Below are 20,209 nucleotides of genomic sequence, written 5' to 3' on the forward strand. Positions count from 1 at the left end.
ATAATCATAATCATAATAAACTCACTTCCCCATTGTTTGCTACTCAAGAGTCATTCGTAAAGCAAAATAATGTCCTTCTCTCTGTCTCTGTCTCGCAAAGATAAACAACAACCAAAAATCCTCTTATTTATAGTACTTAGCTCTATAGCTCTCAATTTTTCATCTTCCCAACCTCGTCCCATTTGTGCATCATTTTTATTATTTGTTCTTTTCAAAGTCTGCACGAAAATTCATATGCAGTTTCATGCAAATTTCTCCTACTACATGCAAGTGTAGTGCGTGATTTTGCCTAAAATACGCATTTGGTGAGCAGTTTTCTCTAATATAATGTAGTTTTCGTACAGCATTGTCACAAATACATGCATTTTGGGGCACACGTGTTTGTTGGAGAACTACGCAATGTGAATTTCAAAGGGTTAGGTGTGTGTTTGGTTTACACGAGTTGAGGAAGTATTTTGTTGTTGTTCAGTCGTTCAGTCGTGTCTGACTCTTCGTGACCCCATAGACCAGAGCATGCCAGGCACTCCTGTCTTCCACTGCTTCCCACAGTTTGGCCTTACTCATACCTGTCACTTCGAGAACACTGTCCAACCATCTCTTCCTCTGTCGTCCCCTTCTCCTTGTGCCCTCCATCTTTTCCAACACCAGGGTTTTTTCCAGGGAGTCTTCTCTTCTCATGAGGTGGCCAAAGTACTGGAGCCTCAACTTCAGGATCTGCCCTTCCAGTGAGCACTCAGGGCTGATTTCTTTAAGGATGGATAAGTTTGATCTTTTTGCAGTCCATGGGACTCTCAAGAGTCTCCTCCAGCACCATCAATTCTTCGGAGATCAGCCTTCTTGATGGTCCAGCTCATACTTCCATACATTACTACTGGGAAAACCATAGCTTTAACTATATGGACCTTTGTCGGCAAGGTGATGTCTCTGCTTTTTAAGATGCTATCTAGGTTTGTCATTGCTTTTCTCCCAAGAAGCAGGCGTCTTTTAATTTCGTGGCTGCTGTCACCATCTGCAGTGATCATGGAACCCAAGAAAGTGAAATCTCTCACTGCCTCCATTTCTTCCCCTTCTATTTGCCAGGAGGTGATGGGACCAGTGGCCAAGATCTTAGTTTTTTTATGTTGAGCTTCAGACCAAGTATAAACTGCGTGAATATGCTTTAAAATGCAAAGTGGCTTAATCTTTCCTTCTCCCTGCTCTACAGCTGCTACTTTTATCGTTCAATTAGATTTCTTGTTAAATGAAGACCACTGGCCTTTTTTTTTTTTTTTTTGCTTTCAACAGGTCAGCTCGCGACATTTGACAAGCTTCTGTACATATTTCGTTACGTTGGAACGAAAGGATGAGAGTGACAGGTAAGAAAAGAGCCCCCCCCCAGGCAAAAATGCCTCAGGACATTTTCTTTATATTCTCACATACCTCACCTTGGTGTCAGTTTCTCACCCGTTGTCAGGTACAACACAGCAGGAAGTTCAGCAAGGAAAATGGGGTGGGGGAGGAGGGAGCAAGTAACACCATCCCCGGGGCAACCCTACAAATGTTGGAAGATTTAGGACAGACAAGCAGACAAAAGAAAGCATCTCTTCATGCAGTGCACAGATAAACTACAGAATCTGCTCCTGCAAGAGGTAGTGATGGTCAACAGCTTTCATGGCTTTAAAGGAGAATTGGACAAATTAGCAGAGATTCCTGCATTGCAGGGGGTTGGACTAGATGACCCTTGGGTCCCTTTCCAACTCTAAGCTTCTATGGCACTTAAGAACAACCAGGAAGGCAATGCCATAGTCAAGAGGCAGTAATGCTTCCAAACATCAGTTGCTGGAAACCACAGGAGGGAGGAGCGCTCTTGTATTAGGCTCTGAAACACCATCACAAAACCAGATGCTGGACTAGATGGGCATTTAGCCTGATCCAACAGAATTCTTATTATGCTCTTAATGTGTTGAAAGCCAGCTACATCTGGCCGTGGGGACATGCGCAGATGACCAGAAACAAAAGCAAAACCCACCACCCTCTAGAAAATACAACCTTTGTAGCCAAAGCACCATTTTGCTCTCCCAAGAGGTCTGACACGTTCCATCCGTTACTACGAACTTCAAATCTCTATCAAGCCATCGTCTGGGTGTTGTGGTTGATTTAAACGCCCATTATGCATGGCATTTAGTTGTGCTTTCATATTATGTTGGAAGCCGCCCAGAGTGGCTGGGGCAACCCAGTCAGATGGGTGGAGAATAAATTATTATTATTATTATTATTATTATTATTATTATTATTATTATTATTATGAATGCCCTTGTGGACAAAGTATCACTTCTTCTTTTTTAATTTTTATTTATGATTTTCAATTTTATACATTTCAATAATCATTTTAACGTTTCAAAACTCGACTTCCTTCCCCCTCTTTCTGCGGTTCCTTAAATTTATTTTTTACATATATATTTTCTGCATATTCCAAATTAACTTACTCATTTCTTCATCTTTAGACGTATACGCTTATAAACCTGCAGGTTATTACAGTTATCGTGCCAGTGTTCTTATCTGTTTACAATTTGTTTGCAAATATTGAATAAACCATTTCCATTCTTTTACTTTAAAAAAAAAAAATTGTTATCTTGATTTCTTATTTTTCCGGTATGTTTCGCCATTTCGGCGAATTCCGTAAGTTTTCGCATCCGTTCCTTCTTCCGTCGGGATTTCTTCTTCTTTCCATTTTTGAGCAAATAAGATTCTTGCCGCTGTAGTCTCCAGACAAAGTGTCACTTCTTGCCTAGTTAGGGAGAGGGCCCTTTACGATTTCGCAATGGGCAAATATAAATCCTTCGTTCAATCTTACTGCAGGAATGTGCCCCAGCAAGCCCTGCTTCTTCCTCATTGTGAGTGGTGGCTCCTTGATTCAGTTCATTGCCTTGACTTCTGAGACCCACCCAGAGAGTGGGAACTAGCTGGTGACTTCTGAATCACTACCATCTTATGAAGGGCCCAAAGATGGACTGATTTGCAGGTTTGGGGTTGGGCTCTTGCTTGTTTGCTCAGGAACGCGCCCAGCCTCATCCTTCTCCCTTGCCTTCGGCAGTCTGTCCACCTGCTCTGCTCCTACCTTTCACCTGACACGCCCGCCCCCCATCTCCCTTCTGACTCAGGTGTGCTGCGGATCCTGGCCGTGCTGTTCACCTTGGCAACAACTTGGCTTTTTGTCAACACCTATTTCAACCGCACTGGCATGAAATCCATCAGCCTGAGGAGCTGGCTGGGTGAGTAAGTTGTGGTTGCAACCAGAGCAGAGCACTTCCCCCCCCCCTCTCCTCCTTTTCATTTGGCCCGCTGGGCTTTCCCTCCTTTACACCTGAAAGAGCAGCCAGAGGGCAAGGATCTCTCTTGCAGCTTCCCACACCCCCAAAATGGGAAACAGGCCCAAGGTCCTCACCTGATAGCTCCAGGGGGTTGTCAGGTCACAACCTGAAGGATCCACTTGTCTTGTCTCCTTTAACAACCTGTTTAGGGAAGTTTTTAAACTGTGATATTTTAAATGTATTTTAATGTTTGGTGGAAGCCGCCCAGAGTGGCTGGGGAGACCCGGCCAGATGGGTGGGGTACAAATAAATTATTATTATTATTATTATTATTATTATTATTATTATTATTATTATTATTATTATCATCATCATCATCATCAAAGAATAATTCAGGTGGGATTTTTGTCTTTGGGGGGCATCACCACTTCCCAGCAGCCCCAGCCAGAGTACTGGGTTGGTGGAGGCTGCCTTACACAAAGCAGGCTTGTCCATGAGGCAAAGAAATCTCACAAGATCTCATGCACGCCACGACATCTCTCCAGAACCCGCTGTCGTTGTTGCTGCTTTTGCAGGCGCCACCGTACGACTCTGGTAAGGAGATTGGCGGTGGAGCAGTAGCTTCCCATCTCACCTCAGGTGGCAAAACCGGATGCGCCACCCCTGGTCCCAGCTAAAATGAAAGGGGCCGGTTGTGGCTCTTCCAATGGCCCCACTCATTTGTGTGTCTTCCATAAGATAATCCCCCAGAGGATTGTCTGTAAGGGCCGAGAACAGACGTGGGGGACATTTGAGCCTCCTGATATTACTGAACTACACTTCCCATCATCCCTGGCCATTGGTCATGCTTGCTGGAGCTGATGGGAGTTGTAGTTCAGGATACCTAGAGGGCCAAAATTTCCCCACACTTGGCCTAGAACAAGGCTAAGCCAGCAATGCTTTTCTTTCCTCATCACACATTTGTTGCTACCTTGTCTAAATATCTGCATGAAACAACCAAGACTTTTCATTCTGCTTTTGTTTGTCATCTCTGCAGGTAGCGGAGTGAAGCCAACCAGTGAGTACATTGCCTTTTTGTTCAGTTCCGTTGTATAACCTGATATTTATTAACAGTTCTCTGGAACTCAGGGTGAAGGATGAATATATACAACTGTCTCAAGACTTATGTACAGCAGAGTACATAACCATATAGATGTCAACTTCATGTGGATGCCTAGCTGGACATCGAGGACTTACATTAATTTACGTATATGTTTAACTTCAGATGCATTTACTCAGAGTTACTCTGTCTGCAATGTGAACCAATGGTGTCTCTCTCTCCCCCCCCCCCAATATTAGTATTCTTTCTTTTTATTTGTTTCTAATAATCCCCTCACCCCTTCCTTCCTTTCCTCTGCTAAATATGCAAATTAAAAAAATATTTTTTAAAAAAAATGATATTAGTGCTGTGAAGAAAACTGCAGGATGAATTTTCTTTTTCCCTTGTCAGAAGGGCACACTCTCCGGCATAAATGCGGCAACCAAAGACCGTGCCCCAGCCATAGTTTCGCCTTCAAAATCACTAGCGGTGCAGCCAATGTCGTCGGACCTTCCATGTGCTTCGACAACGTTAAGTAAGTTCTGTGCAAAGGCGCAGCAAATTATGCATCATGTGTCCATGTTTCATGAAGTAGCCTGTGCTGGCCTGGGTGGCTTTAAAAGAGGATGGGGCAAATTCGTGGAAGAGAAGGCTGTCTTCTGACCTCACCACGAGAGGCAGCATGCGTCTGAATGCCAGTTGATGGGAATCCCAGGTGGTTTTTTGATGCGCATCGGACACTGTGAAAACAGGATGCTGAGCCAGATTGGCCTTTGGCCTGACCTAGTTGCCATAAGGGAATGTGGGTGGCGCTGTAGGTTAAACCACAGAGCCTAGGGCTTGTCAATCAGAAGGTCAGCGGTTCGAATCCCCGCAACGGAGTGAGCTCCCGTTGCTCGGTCCCTGCTCCTGCCCACCTAGCAGTTCGAAAGCACATCAAAGTGCAAGTAGATAAATAGGTACCGCTCTGGCGGGAAGGTAAACGGCGTTTCCGTGCGCTGCTCTGGTTCTCCAGAAGTGGCTTTGTCATGCTGGCCACATGACCTGGAAGCTGTACGCCGGCTCCCTCGGCCAGTAAAGCGAGATGAGCGCAGCAACCCCAGAGTTGTCCACGACTGGACCTAATGGTCAGGGGTCCCTTTACCTTTACATTTAGGGTTGCCATACGCCCAAAATTTTCTGGGCATAGCCGGAATACAGCAGTTGGAAGCTCAACAACTTTGCCACACACAAAAAAGTGCAACAACTTTTGTGTCCACATTCTCACTTTTTGAAACCTACCTGACCCAGCAGAGCTTTTCTTCCAGTAATAAGATTTTTATTGAAGTTTTCCATACTGCAAAAAGATAAGAGCTACAAAAAAATACAGATAGAAGAAACAGAAGGTGGAGTCCTCTCTTAAGGGTAGTTCTTAGGCCTTGGCACCCACAGAAGGGAGGAGCTCACCTGGGATATTTCCTTTCTCCTCCCAGCCTCTCATTTCCCCTCCTCCCACCCAGGGTTCTCCATCAACCATCTACTGCCCCCATGAGTATACAACCCACCAGGACTTTTTGTATAGCCCTATGACTAATTCCCCTTCCCCTTCTTCCTCTTCTTCTTCTTTTACAGAGTGTTAAGCAGCATAAAAAATAACGTTGGTCGGGGTTTAAACATTGCACTTGTCAATGGTGAGTTGTTGTTTTTATTTTATTTTTTAATAAGAATTTATTAAATTTTAACAATAAAAACACACAAAATACAACAAACACTACAAAAAAACTACAATACAATACAATACAAATAAAGACTTACACACACTTATTTAACTATCCTTATCTTCTTTATATACATTATTTTGGGACTTCCTCACACCCTCTCTTCTGCGTTCATTTCTAATCTTCTTTAGTAACTTTATAACATTGTCAAATCTTCCTTCTCACAACTAATCTTAATCATTACAAATCACAATCATCATATACCTAATCTTATTCCTTAAAAAATTAACATTACACAACTCTAAGTTCTTATATCCTATCTTAACAGTGAGTTGTTGTTTTTAAGGGGTCAACCGTTCATGCAGTTCCCCCCTGTTCTTTGGGTTCCTTCTTAGTGTTTCTTTTTGCAGTGACTGCACGAAGGTCACATCCGCATCGTGCATTTAAATTGCTCTTATACCACTTTAACAGTTCCAGCTTCCCCCCCCCACGGAATCCTGGGAATTGTAGTTTGTTAAGGGTGCTGGGATATGTAGCTCTGTGAGGCGGGTCGCCTAACAATTTTCAGCACCCTTAACAAACGACGGTTCCCAGGGTTCTTTAGGGGGAAGCCATGGCTGTTAAAGTGGCAGAAAAGTGCTTCAACTTCCTGGTGTCAATGTGACCTGACGCTTCCCACTCTATCAGGAACTCAGATGTCCCTTTGGGAGACCTGTTAACTTCTGAAGTGGAAATCGTAGTTTAGCAGGGAGGGGAGTGGTAGAGACCTTTATTTATTTTTTACATATAATTTTTATTATTTTCCAATTAAATCAATTACATCGAACAAAACATACGTAGACATACACACTTATATCCTCGCTCTGCAGAGCTACGACTTCCCTCCCTCTCGTCAGCCGGTTTTCTTGTCCAATCTAATCGTGCAGTTTTTATTTAAATCTATTGTTCAATGTCATAGGTTTATTCCAGAGTGGTGGGGACCTTTAACAGAGGATGCTAAGCACTCCACACAATTGCAATTCTCAGGATTATTTGATGGAATCAATAATAATAATAATAATAATAATAATAATAATAATAATAATAATAATAATTTTTATTTGTATCGCGCCCTCCCTTCTTGGAGCTGGGCTCAGAGCGGCTAACATAATATAAAACACAATATACATAAAAAACAAACAATTGATTAAAATGTACCCCAAAATTGCAGGCCCTGCAAAAAGATGTCTTGCAGGCCCTGCAAAAAATGTCAAATCTCACAGGGCCCTGGTCTCTTGGGAGACAGCATTCCACCAGGCCGGGGCCACGACCGAAAAGGCCATGGCTCTGGTCGAGGCCAGTCTAATCTCCCTGGGGCTCGGGATCGTCAGGGTGTCGTTATTTGTAGATTGTAAGGTCCTCCGTGGGGCATACCAGGACAGGTGGTCCCGTAGGTACGAGGGTCCTAAGCCGTATAAGTGTTAAAGTGATGCAAAGCACATTCAGATCCTACAGACTTGATATCTAGCAATGGCACACAGCACTGTCCTTGTAGGGCTGTACCACCTCTCAAACCACGGGGGAAATTGCCTTGCTTAAACGTGTCTCCACATCAGAGCCACCATGTAGCTGGAAACCGTTTCTTGACGTTGGCTCTCTTAGAGCGCCATAAGAGGGTGAAGTCCGTTTCCTGTCCACAAAAAGCAACAGATTCTAACCCTTTTGGTGTGTCCCCATCCTGATGCTGCTGGATTCCAACTCCCATTGGTCCCAACCAGCAGGGATGATGGGAGTTGTAGTCTGGTGTTATCTAAAGAGCCACCAGCCGCTAAAAAAAAAATGCAAAAAAAAAAGAGCCACCGGCCCTTTATTCCTGCATTAAAGCAAGGGTGCTTTACTAATTACTGGTCATCCACCAACTGTGGCAGCACAGGCTTAATTAGGAAACAGGACATTTCCCAGGGATTCAGCCCATCTAAAAGGCATGCCTTCTGCAGTGGCATAGTGTGGCAGGGGCCCCAAGGTGCAGGGGCCCCAGGTACAAAATTCTGAGGGGGTGCAACTCGGCTTCCCCCCCCCCCCACAGGCTCCAGCTTCCACGGAGATCCCTGCCCTGGCCCAGCGAAGGAGGCAGAGCAGCACAGGCCCACAATGAGTGGGCCCAGACGGAGAGAGGTGGGCAACGCATAACCCCAGTGTAGCCCGGCCCACTGCTCCTCTCAGTAGGTATTGGGGGGATTTACCCATCAAGGGCCACAGTGGCTGGCTGGGCTCCCCCCTGTGTTGGCAGGCAGCACAGCACGGCCCCGCTGGGAGGGGCACTGCAGCAGCAGCTTGCCTGCCACGGGTGCTGACAACCCATGCTATGCCACTGGCCTTCTGATATGGAAATCCTGTCCTCTAGCCCAAAGCATGCCAATATTATTATTTTTAATGACATCTTGCATCTTTTCAGAAGAACCCTCCTTTACACATTTTTTTGAGGGGAGGGGTAGAACACATATTTAAAAAGCTGAATATATCGAATGTTACTTTAGCTTGATCTGCAGGCACATGCAGTAGGGGAAAGCCCATAACTGTACCTGGGGATCTCTGCAGGCTCAGCTGCCAGACAGTTGACTGATGTTGGGGTAGGGTGGGGCGTGGTATCCAGAAGGCGAACAGTGTTTTTGGTGTCCGGCGGCTCAGTGTGAAACCGGTTTTCAAGAAGGTCCAGTCTAGCCAACTCTTCTTGTTTGCAGTTCTCAGTTCCTGGAGCAAAAAAAAATTAAAATAAATCAGTCTAAACTATTTCACTGTCCCTTTTCACTCTGGAGCGAATGGTTTGCGTTCCATCCGGGTGGTCCGCAATGACGCTCCACTCCACACACCCTTTTCCAATCTAGGCTGACGTGGAAGTCGAGCATTGGAACACGGAGGTAAGCATGCCTCTCCTTAGTGTGCAATAAAACTGAGCCCATCCCCTCTTCTCATAAAATTTTAAGATAAGTGTTTCGACCTTGAGAAAATAGCGTGGCATCTGGCAGGCGTGATGGGAACTGGGCACCCTTCAGGTCTGAAGGAAAACGTGTTCGGTGAGCTGCAGCAAACTAACACAAACACCCTTCTGTGTGTTGCTTAGCACTGTGCGCTTTGCACAAAGGAAGCAGGCAGGCAGGCCACGAGAGGCAACTGCAAATGCTGTTAATGTAAAGGGGAATGTTTTTTAGACCATCATTTTTGGACCTTGGGTTCGCCCTGGTTATAATGACTTCTTTCCTGTTCATCCATTTATTGAGACAACTCCCCTTGAACCTGGCTAGCAATGGCTGCTTCTGGGAACTCAAGAACCCCCAGGGCAGTCCTCCTGCTGAGAGGATAGAGCAGGCGAACCCTGCCCCACCCCGCGGGCCAGATCCATTTATTTATTTATTTATTTATTTATTTATTTATTTATTTATTTGACAAAATGTGCGTGCTGCTTGATGGTGTTGGTGGGGAGCCCTCTGAACAGTTTGCAACAATATAAAATAAAACATGGGAAAACTATCAACGAAAGTCCAGTTTAAAAACAGGTATTTAAATCGTTCAAAAGATGGTTAAAACAGACAGTCGCTAAAAAGAAATAAAACACATGTCACTTGCCCGAACAAATATGTTTTAAGCAGGCACCAGAAAGAATACAGCAATGGCCTGGTGTCCACAGGCAGGGAGTTCTAAAGTGTGGGTGATGGCACACTCTGAGATGGATTTCTCACAAACGCAGAAGGGGCATTAGGGTGATGCGTTTAACGATACCAGTTCTGCAGATCGAAGTGGTCAAGCGGGTATATGCTATCCTGCATCCAGTGGGCCCTTTGGCAATCTTGAGAGGTGGGTGGCACAACCCATCTGTCAATCACCGGACTGGTGGATTGCCTCGCCCACATGTCAAAACCCATTGCAAAACACTTTCCAGGCGCTTGGGAACCGCAGCGCGAGATGCCTTCCTGCACCTGGAGCACCAAGCAGTTTGCAGTAAAAAACCGTTGCTAAAACGGTGGGGAGATTTGCAGGATGTCAAACTCCTGGCTATTCCTTCGTAGCCATATTTGTACCTGCCCCAGGCCTGACCCCCACATATGATATCAGTTGTGGGGGTGGCTGAGTATGATTTAGGGGGGAAGGCCTGGTGGGTCAAATGGGGAGGAATGGTGGGCCAAGCTGCCTAGCTCAGTTGGTTAGAGCATGGTGCTTATTGCGCCAAGGTCATGAATTCAATCCCTATACAGACCCCCTGCATTGCCTGGGGTTGGACTAGATTACTCTTTGAGTCCCTTCCAACTCTGTGCTTCTATGATTCTATTATTCTAAGTCTGGCCATGGGCCAGAGGTTTCCCCAACCCTGTTACAGAGGCTAACAGGAGAGTCCTCTCATGCATGAGTTTCATTTATTTATTGATATGCAGCATTTATGATGATAGTCGTGGTGATGATGGTGATGATGATTAATTGAATTTATATACCGCCCTAATCCCGCAGGTCTGAGGGCAGATCACAGAATATAAAACCACAAAGTACATGATCAAAATAAAAAGAACAACAACCCAATAACTCCCCCAAAAACACATTTTAGAAGGGCATAGGATTGTCAATCAAATCAACCAAAGGCCTGGTTGAAGAGGAATGTTTTTGCCTGGCACCTAAAGGTGTATAATGAAGGCGCCAGGTGAACTTCCCTGGGGAGAGCATTCCACAGACAGGGAGCCACTGCAGAGAAGGCCCTTTCTTGTGCTGCCACTCTCTGGACCTCTCGAGGAGGAGGCACACGAAGAAGGGCCTCAGAAGATGATCTCAGGGTCCGGGTAGGTTCATATGGAAAGAGGCCGTCCTTGAGGTATTGCGGTCCTGAGCTGTTTAATGCATTATAGGTCAACAAGTCCTCTTGGCCGTTTAATAAAGCAACACAACAGTGTGCCAATATCACATCAAACAAACAGTATATTAAAGCCATGCAACAACAGCAACAAAGATGAAACACCAAGTAGTCAAAGAAAGTTCAAAGCCTGCTGTCAACCAGCCTGTAAACTTAAAAAAATAAAACACTACTTGCTCTTGAAGATTAGAATGGAGACAGAAGGTCCTTTGTTTGGTGCTTTGAGGTTGCAAAATAGCCTCTGTCACAGGGAACAGGGAAGGATGAGAGAACAGTAAAGCAGTGTCTTTGAAGATTGCCACACTGACATTGGCTGTGTGCAAACCATGCATTTAAAACACACAGCATCCCCCAAAGAATCCTGGGAGCACTTAGTTTACCCAGAGCTACGGTTCCCAGCACTCTTAGCAAACCATTGTTTCCTGGATTCTTTGGGCGAAGCCACGACTGCCGAAGTGGTAAAGTGAACGTTAAGAGGAAGGTCTAATACTAAGAGCAGTTCAAACAGTGGTACATGTTACTTTGAGCAGTGGAGGCTCTGAGTTGTCGAGGTCAGAAGAGGCATGCTTCCTGGCAGATGTGTCTCAGCTGCTTACCGGGAGGGAGAGGGTGAAGCAGTGAGGCCAACGCCAGGTGGTTCCACTGGTGGACATTCTGGATTGCCTCAGCAGGTGCATCTGCATTGTACCAATTTCTCTGCCTCCTCACCCCTCTCCCTTCTGGTAAACAGTAGTGACACACCTGCCAGGAAGCTAGTGCTGGGGCTCTACTCCGTCGGGTAAGCCACTTCTGAGTTCAAGATGTGGTGGGCTCTCCCACACTGGAAGTCTTCCATCAGAGGCTGGGCAGCCGTCCGTTGGGTATGCTGTAGTTCAGCCTTTCCCAAACTTGGGTCCCCAGATGTTGTTGAACTACAACTTCCATCAACCCTAGCTAGAGAGTTCAGGGATGATGGGAGTTGTAGTCCAACATCAATCTGAGACCCGCGGTTGCTGTAGCTTTCTTGCATCAAGAAGCAGGTTGGATTAGATGTTTTCTGCATACGATAACTAGGATAATCCAGTTTGAAAGTCTGTGTTTCAGAAATCTCTCTCTTTTTAAGTTCAATAGTTAATTGAAACATTTTATTATTTATTCCACTGCTCTAACATATCTGAAGAACAACGTGTGTGTATATATAAGCACACTACCTTCAAAGCTGTTTTTTCCATTCCAATATCTAGGAAGCAGTGGACAGCTTCTCAAGACAGCTGCCTTTGACATGTATTCTGGAGGTAGGTCAACCACAGAGTGCCAACCACAGAGTTGACCATATTGTTTGCAGAGTGCTGACCGGCAGAATGAACGGACCAGCTTTGAGTGGCAACATGTGGGTGGAAGAGCTGAAGGAAAGAATTTGTGTCTTTCTCATAGAAAAAGGGAAGAAATTAGGTTCCGTTTGCGTTCAGAGGTGAAGCTTCCTCGTTTACACTTTTTGGAATAATATGCACACCGAAACACAGCCATTGTTCCAAATTTGCACTGCTGAGGATTCTGCAATGTGGTCCTTCAGCCAAGCAATGTGCACATATGCTAGGGTGTAAAAAGCAGGTGCTCGTGAAAATAACATGTCCCCCCCAAAAAACGTGTATATTGACTGATGAATCCATGGAAGCAAAACCTAGCCTTTTGTGCACTGAAACTACTGAACTTAAAAGACACCTGGGTCCCACTGGAACATGGCATTCCTGGACAACTTAAGGCCTTTATATCCATTGCCATCAAGCAGGGAGGGTTATTTAGGAAGGAGATTTTGTTTTTTCAGGGTTTTTTTCCCTTTCAGGCAGCTGATGTGTCCCAAAGCATAGCATAAGGATCCTTTTTGCATGACAGATGGTATATCACTCACACACACACACACACACACACACACACACACATATAATCAGGCTTCCTCAAACTCGGCCCTCCAGATGTTTTGAAACTACAATTCCCATCATCCCTGATCACTGGTCCTGCTAGCTAGGGATCATGGGAGTTGTAGGCCAAAAACATCTGTAAGGCCAAGTTTGAGGAAGCCTGGTTTATATTGTTAAAGTTTGGGAAGCAGCATGGTATAGTGGTTAGAATGTAGGACGAGGACTGAGGAGACACAAGTTCATATCTCCACTCAGCCATGAAACTCATTGGGTTCTCTTGGGCCAGTCGCAGGTCTCTCACCCCAAACCTACCTTGCAGAGTTGTTGGGGTCATTAAATGGGGCAGCGAGGAAAACCACGTACCCCAACTTGAGCTCCTTGGGCGTAATGTGGGGTATAAATGTGGTAGGGATAATGATTCTATGTGGGAGTTCCATTTCTTTAAGAATCCCTGAAAAACAGTGTTCTCTCTTTCTTAATCTGCAGTAGGTTCTGAAGTGTGTGTGTGTGTGTGTGTGTGTGTGTGTGTTTGCACTGAATCCTGACAGAAAGCGCCATATATATAGGCAGTCCTTGTTGGTGTCGCCTGTTCAGTGCTGTCTCCTTGTTCGGCATGTATCTTGAGAGACCGCTAGATGGCAGGATAAGAAAAGAGCAAGCCTCACAATTTCCCTTTGATTTCCCTGTTAGATGTCCAGAAGCTCTTGGATTTCCTGAAAACAATTAGCACAGGTACCATCGTGCTCGTAGCTTCCTATGATGACCCAGCGACAAAGTGAGTGAACTGCCGGAGTGTGTGGCTTGGATTTCTGGGGGTCTTTGGTGTATAACATGCTATACTGCCAGCCGAGCTCTTCAATTAGGAGATCCCGGTTTCCAAATCTCCCTGCACACCACACCTGCTGGCCATTCGACGGCCTCAGAAAATCACTGGCCTGTTTCTCTTCATCTCACCTGGATCAGTCATTTTGCTGCTGCTTCCCCCCCCCCACACACACACATTCTTAATTTGTCCCCAAAAAAAGTCTTAGGTGTTTTAAGCTTTGTACACCTCTTTGGGATTTTAAAGGGAATGCAAAGTATAACGAAGGAATAAATATTCCCCGTCTCTGCAGGCTGAACGATGAAGCACGGAAGTTGTTTGCTGAACTGGGAAGCAGCTACGCTACCAAGCTGGGCTTTCGAGACAACTGGGTGTTTCTTGGAGGGAAGGGGCTCAAAAACCAAAGCCCCTTTGAGCAGGTACCTTCTCGTGAAAAGTGGCTGCAATCCCAATAGGCACCTGTGATTATACTGCTTGTATATTTATGTTTTAGGGATTGGTTTATTAAGCAGACATGTTTGAACCTTCCTTCTCTCACGACAATCCTGCTCCTTTGCAAGTGCCTTCTCTGCAGGGAAGCAATATGCACCGTACAAGAAGCGAGCTCCTTCTCCTGATGGTCACGTGTTTTCCCATAGGGTGCCTGCCTCTCCTTCCTGCCTGATGCTCCGCCCCCTGACAGCAGCAGATCACTCTGGCCCAATCTGGGGCTGTCTTTCCCTGGCTCATCCAATTCTTGAGTTCCTCCAAATATGCCCCATTTGGCTCTGGCCTCGGCCAAATCCCAGTGCGCAGCCCTAATCAGTACACTTGCCCCTAATAGATGCACAACTATGAGATGTGCTTCCTCGTACAGTGGTCCCTTGGTTCTCAAACTTAATCCATTCCGGAAGTCCATTCCAAAACCAAAGCGTTCAAAAACCAAGGCGCGCTTTCCCATAGAAAGTAATGCAAAACGGATTAATCCGTTCCAGACTTTTAAAAACAACCCCCAAAACACCAACTTAACATGAATTTTACGATCTAACGAGACCATCAATCCATAAATTGAAAGCAATAAACAATGTACTGCGTTCACACAATCAATCCATCAGTAGCTGAACTGGGTTCTTCCACACAGTCACAAAAACAAAACAAAAAGAGCTGCAGAAACAAAAACGGAAAATTAATTGCAAAAACAGAGAGACCTCAGCGTAACACTCAAATCGGAAGTGCAACACTCAAAACGGAGCACTTTCGGCTTCCGAAAAAAGTTTGCAAACTGGAACATTAACTTCCGGGTTTGCAGTGTTTAGGTTCCAAGTTGTTTGAGTACTAAGGCGTTTGAGAACCAAGGTACCACTGCGGTGGTCATTATAACCTCCTGCACATCCACTGCACCAATCTGAACATGAGCTATTTGCGGAGCACATTGGGTCAGCTCCTCAAGAGAAAACCTAGTGAGAGAGATGCGGTCATTTGACACCTTCTTATTGATGCCCCTCTGAGGTGCTGCATTTTGGACAGGTAGCATGGCAGCCATTTATTCTGAAGCAGAGGGTGTTCTGAACCATCCTCCTTCATATTCCACACACTCAAATGGGCAAATCATTCCGCATCTACACACTCGGCAAATAATACAAGTATTTAGTCTTCATTCCTGTTCTGCCTAGGATACGGTGAGTAGGGATAGGACAGAAATTTGATTTTGTTTGCATTTTTATGAGAAACTAACTAATTCGCACTTCTCGAACCTATATGTAAACTGAAACACAGCTATCCTTCAAAATTTGTCCTTCAAATTTTGCATTGCAGCTCTCCAATTCTTTTTTTTTTTAAAGAAAGCCTACAGAAACGCATTTATTTCAGGGAAAGGGTGCATAAAAGTGTTTGTGAAAATAACATGCAAAGATGCATCATATTGTGGGCAATCATATATATATATAGAGAGAGAGAGAGAGAGAGAGAGACAGAGAGAGAGAGACTACATCCAAAAATGTGTTTATTAGGAGAAATTAGCACTACAAATGCTGGTGAAATTTCATGAGGATTTATTTTAAATAATAATAATAATAATCACAAATTGATGCAGAGATGTGAAGGACTGAATATAAGTTTGGAAAAACAAGAAACTGAGAGAAACCCAGACTGGCTGATTTGCCTGTAGTTAGTCACAAGTCAACTTGTGATGCAAGGAAAAATATAGTGGACATGAAGGACGGAGCCTACAGGGAGAATGGTGGCCAAATGCTACTCCCTTTCTCTTAAGTTAGGGTGGAAATTACAGGGATACGGGTTTTGGCAGTACGTTAGGATACGCTTCCTTAACGGTATGAACACTTGGGCAGTTGGGCAGACTGCCTCAGGCGGTAGTTTGGAGCAGGCTGGGGAGGAAGGGGCAGGGTTACTGCAAGTGACAGTGGAGAACACAAGTCTGTTCCACAGAGCCTACACAACTTCGCACCTCTCTTTGGCAGTTTCTATTTTCCATATTCCTAGATTAATGCTAAATTGCACAAACAGCAGCTTGGAATTGTCCTGAAAGGGTTGGAGGGCAGGGAGGACTTACCTGTACCACATGTGCCTTGCATGCAGAAAGTCCCAGGTTTAACCCTCAACATCTCCAGTTAAAGGATCTTTTTGGGAAGCAGGAACAGGGAAGACCTGCTCTGCCAGTGAGAATAGAAACGAAATACAGTGGTGCTTTGGTTTAAGAACAACTTTGTTTATGAACAACTTGGATTAAGAACTCTGCAAACCCAGAAGTAGGTGTTTTGGTTTGTGAACTTTGCCTTGGAATAAGAACATGTTCTGGTTCCTGTTGAGTGTGTTCCATTTGTAAATTGAGTCCCACCCACTGCTATGGGAAAGCACGCCTTGGTTTAAGAATGCTTTGGTTTAAGAACGGACTTCCGGAACAGATTAAGTTCGTAAACCCAAGGTACCACTGTATGGAGGTTGACGGACCAATGGTTCGATTCAGTTTAAGGCATAGCCATATGTGCAGTTGACAATCCTATGCAAAAAGCATAAAGGGGAATTCTTATGCACCGAACTCATTGCATACAGTTGACGGTCTCTCTCCGTTTTACTTTCCACAGCACTTGAAAAATGATAAGGAGACAAACAAGTATGACGGCTGGCCTGAGCTTCTGGAAATGGAGGGCTGTGTACCTAAGAAGCTGGAATGACAATGAGCTAAATTCAGAACAGCTCCCAGTGGCTCCCAGCTGACCGACTTTTCACTTTGCCTCAGATATGGTGGAACCAATTCGATCAGACTCTGCCCTCTGCCCTGTGGGGTTTTGAACACAGAGCGCTATCTACTACCATGCTTCATTTCAGCACAGGATTTCAGTACTGTTGCGCTGTATTAATAATAGATTCTACAGAGGTGAAGAAGAGGATCTGTGAAAAGGTATTCAGCAATCGGTTTATGTAATGTCTTTGGAAGCCCTGCAGTCAGGTGGGAAGCCAAGACCCTCAAATAGCAACAGCAAAGGGCTTGAGAAGAGTTGTTTGAACTGAAGACACACATAATATTTACACACAAGTATGTATATTTACAGAGAGAGAGTCCTCTGCACTGTGGGTATGCTGTGAGGCCTGTTTTTATATTAAGTTCTACCTCTAGGGTTGCCATATTCCTAAAAGTGAAAATCCTGGCAAAGTTGTTCAGCTTTTTTATGGGGGGGGCAGCTGTTGAGCTTTTGGGAGGGAACATCTCCCCCCAAAAAATAAAGTTTTGGGGCTTTTTTGGCTCTTTAGAGCATTGAAAAAAGAACCACCCTACTTGCCATACATCCGGCTTTCCTCAGACGTTTTGCAAATTCAAAACTGGGACATATGTCAGCCCTATCTGTCTCTAGCATACCAGCAAATCAAAAATTGGATGGGTCTGTCAAATGCATGGCGCCAGAAAACAGCACCCATGGGCAGCTGTCAGGGCCCTTAGCTCACTGACAGGGCTTCTCACTAATGCCTGTCCCTAGTCCCCCTTTCAAAACTGCTAATCCAGTCAGTGTCAGGTGGCGGCCATTTTGTTTCCCCATAGTGCCCCAAAGCAGCACAACACCAGGGGCAGTGTGGGATATGGAATTGGCAGCTGCCCACCTCAGAGCCGAGTGCGGCTGCTGCCACCACAGCCCACGGCCAGGTGAGCCCTAAAAGGCACTTGGCTGAGGGCTCCCTCAAACATGGAGCTCTTGCCCTGCCAGTCACTGTTGCTGCCACTGCTGTCATCATTTATTTGGCTCAGAAACAAAGCACACACACCTCACACACAACAGCATGGTCTCGCAGCTTCCACCACAGCCCTCTGGGCATAGGTTTCAAAGGGGAGGAGGCAGTGATTTATTTATTTATTTATTTATTATTGGATACCCTGCTGTTTCTCCGCAATGAGCCCAGGGCAGCAACAGATACACAATTTATTTATTTTTTAAGGAAAATGTTTTGAAACAATATTAAAACACACAAATTACAATTTAAAACATTCTAAAAGCAGTTGTGATTAAAGACATACTTCCACCCAAGTTGCCAGGAAGACTGTTCTTCAGACACCCAACTCCTGAGTAAACAGGAGTTTCAAATTCAAGTTAATAGTGATGAAAACAGGTGTACCTCACTAGCAAGGGCATTCCACAACCGGGGAGCCACCACCGAAAGGGCTCTGCCATGGGTCAGCACCAACCAGGCAGTAGGGTTGCCAGGTGTCCACTATTTGAGTGGACAGTCCACTTTTTCACATTATGTTCACTATTTTTTCACAAAATAGTGGACATTTTTTTATTCAAAAGCTTTATGATGAAATGGTATTTTAATACGTGTTAAAATGTTTGTAAGAAAATATATAATTTAATTTAAACCCCCCCCCCCCCAGCTTGTCCACTATTTTTTGGAAGCAGACCTGGCAACCCTACCAGGCAGCCTCCAATGGCAGCACAACCAACAAGGCCTCAGTGATACTGGGTTGTGTCCAATGCGAGTCCCACTCAAAGCAGGCCCAATGAAATTAATGTACATGATGAACTTAGGTCTATTAATCTCAGTGAATCTACTCTGAAGGTAGGACTTGTATTAGATACAATACTGTGTGGGTAAGTGAGCAGGGAAGGGAGAAGGCTGTCTTATCAGCATTTGGTTCCCTGATAGGCCATATTGCCAGACACTATATAAAAATGGGGATCTGAGAACACTGAGCTCTCTGTATGGTATGTGTGTCTTCAGCCTTCATGTAGTTCTTTCATTGTACAGTTAAATCACTCAGATTTTTGGGTTGTTGCTTTAAAAAAAAAGTAAGTCCTTTTTATAATTTTAGTTTTTCTTGTGTTTAGCGTTCCTATGAAATGTTTGTTCTCTTATACCCTCCTTTCATAAAATCCTTCATTTGTTTGTCTTTGTTTACTACTAGTGGTATTGCTGGTAATTTCTGCTTCTTCCAAGCGTTAGTTTACATTAGCAGAGGAGTGGGGGAACTTGAAGCCCTGTAGCTGCTATTAGACTCCCATTCCCATCAGTTCCTGGCACTTGGGTCAGTGATGAGCAGGTAAGGAGGGGAGTTGTTGCCCAGCAACAGCTAGAGGGCCATAGGTACCCCTGCCCCTTGCAGTAGTAGAACAGCCTGGGCCTGACCAAGCCAAGAGGAACCCATCCTCTTTCTGTGGTGGCCAGGCAACCGCCTCAGGTGGCAAAATTCACAAGGCCTGCAGGCTGGTGGCCATGATGGTGATGATAATGATACCCTGCCTATCTGACTAGGTTGCCCCAGACACTCTGGGTGGCTTCCAACCAAATATGGTGTGATGGTTTTGATGCACTGTTTGAAGGCTGGATCCTCCTCAGCAGCTCCTCACAATGCCACCTTTACAGCTGCTGCTGGGCTCCTCCCTCCCCTTCTTCCTTGGTGTGTGTGGGGCTGCCATTTTGTGGTTCGCCTCAGGTACCCAAATGTCTTGGGCCGGCCGTGGTGTTGTCTCAGCAAGGGAGTTGATGAGCCTCAGGTGATTTATTGTTTTATTGCTGACCTACACGTCGTGTTTGTTGACGTGGGTGCGCCTGAAATTTTTCCTTGAGACATCAGCATCAAACAAAGCTCTGGCTGTACACCTCCTTCTGCCTCACGGCCATAGATTGCTTCTGCAGAAATAACTAAAGCGACTTGGAAATGGATTGAATGCTCGGTGACGAATATTCCTATCCTCCACACCGAAGATAAAAAGAATTCTACTACGGTGGCAATCGTTCAACGACGACACAGTTTTATCTTCTAACCAGCAGGTGGAAATCTTCCCTTTATAAAGGAATAGGAGCAGAAAAAATGTTAGACCTTGTCATTGATGAACAAAAATTTCTCTTAAAAAAAAAAGAGTCACTAGCCTCTTTTGCACAAGAACAGAAGCTCATTCAAAAGGGTTTGGGGAATTCAAGCCCTGTTGAGGATTAAACTACAGTCTCCCAAGTTTCTTTGCATCCTCTATGGTGTGGTTGTGCTAGAGAGCTAGAGGTTTTACTTTCACTGCCTCCTTCCATAACACGCAGCCCACTTACGAAGGGGGGGGGGCATTTGCTC

General features: G+C 45.1%; 1 protein-coding gene across 1 annotated transcript in view; it reads left to right on the top strand.

Annotated features, from left to right (window-relative positions):
- The window catches only part of FAM3D (FAM3 metabolism regulating signaling molecule D), a 32,295-nt gene extending 15,317 nt beyond the window's left edge, over window positions 1-16,978 (top strand). Inside the window, exons 3-11 of the mRNA XM_033141330.1 lie at window positions 1,290-1,355; window positions 3,141-3,251; window positions 4,327-4,347; window positions 4,780-4,903; window positions 5,980-6,038; window positions 12,162-12,212; window positions 13,527-13,611; window positions 13,952-14,078; window positions 16,740-16,978. Coding sequence (XP_032997221.1) covers window positions 1,343-1,355; window positions 3,141-3,251; window positions 4,327-4,347; window positions 4,780-4,903; window positions 5,980-6,038; window positions 12,162-12,212; window positions 13,527-13,611; window positions 13,952-14,078; window positions 16,740-16,829 — 681 coding nt within the window. The 5' untranslated portion in view covers window positions 1,290-1,342 and the 3' untranslated portion in view covers window positions 16,830-16,978. The remainder of the gene's footprint in view (window positions 1-1,289; window positions 1,356-3,140; window positions 3,252-4,326; window positions 4,348-4,779; window positions 4,904-5,979; window positions 6,039-12,161; window positions 12,213-13,526; window positions 13,612-13,951; window positions 14,079-16,739) is intronic.
- Window positions 16,979-20,209: the final 3,231 nt, after the last annotated feature.

This window comes from Lacerta agilis, chromosome 2, assembly GCF_009819535.1.
Source record: "Lacerta agilis isolate rLacAgi1 chromosome 2, rLacAgi1.pri, whole genome shotgun sequence".
Taxonomy (NCBI): Eukaryota; Metazoa; Chordata; class Lepidosauria; order Squamata; family Lacertidae; genus Lacerta; species Lacerta agilis.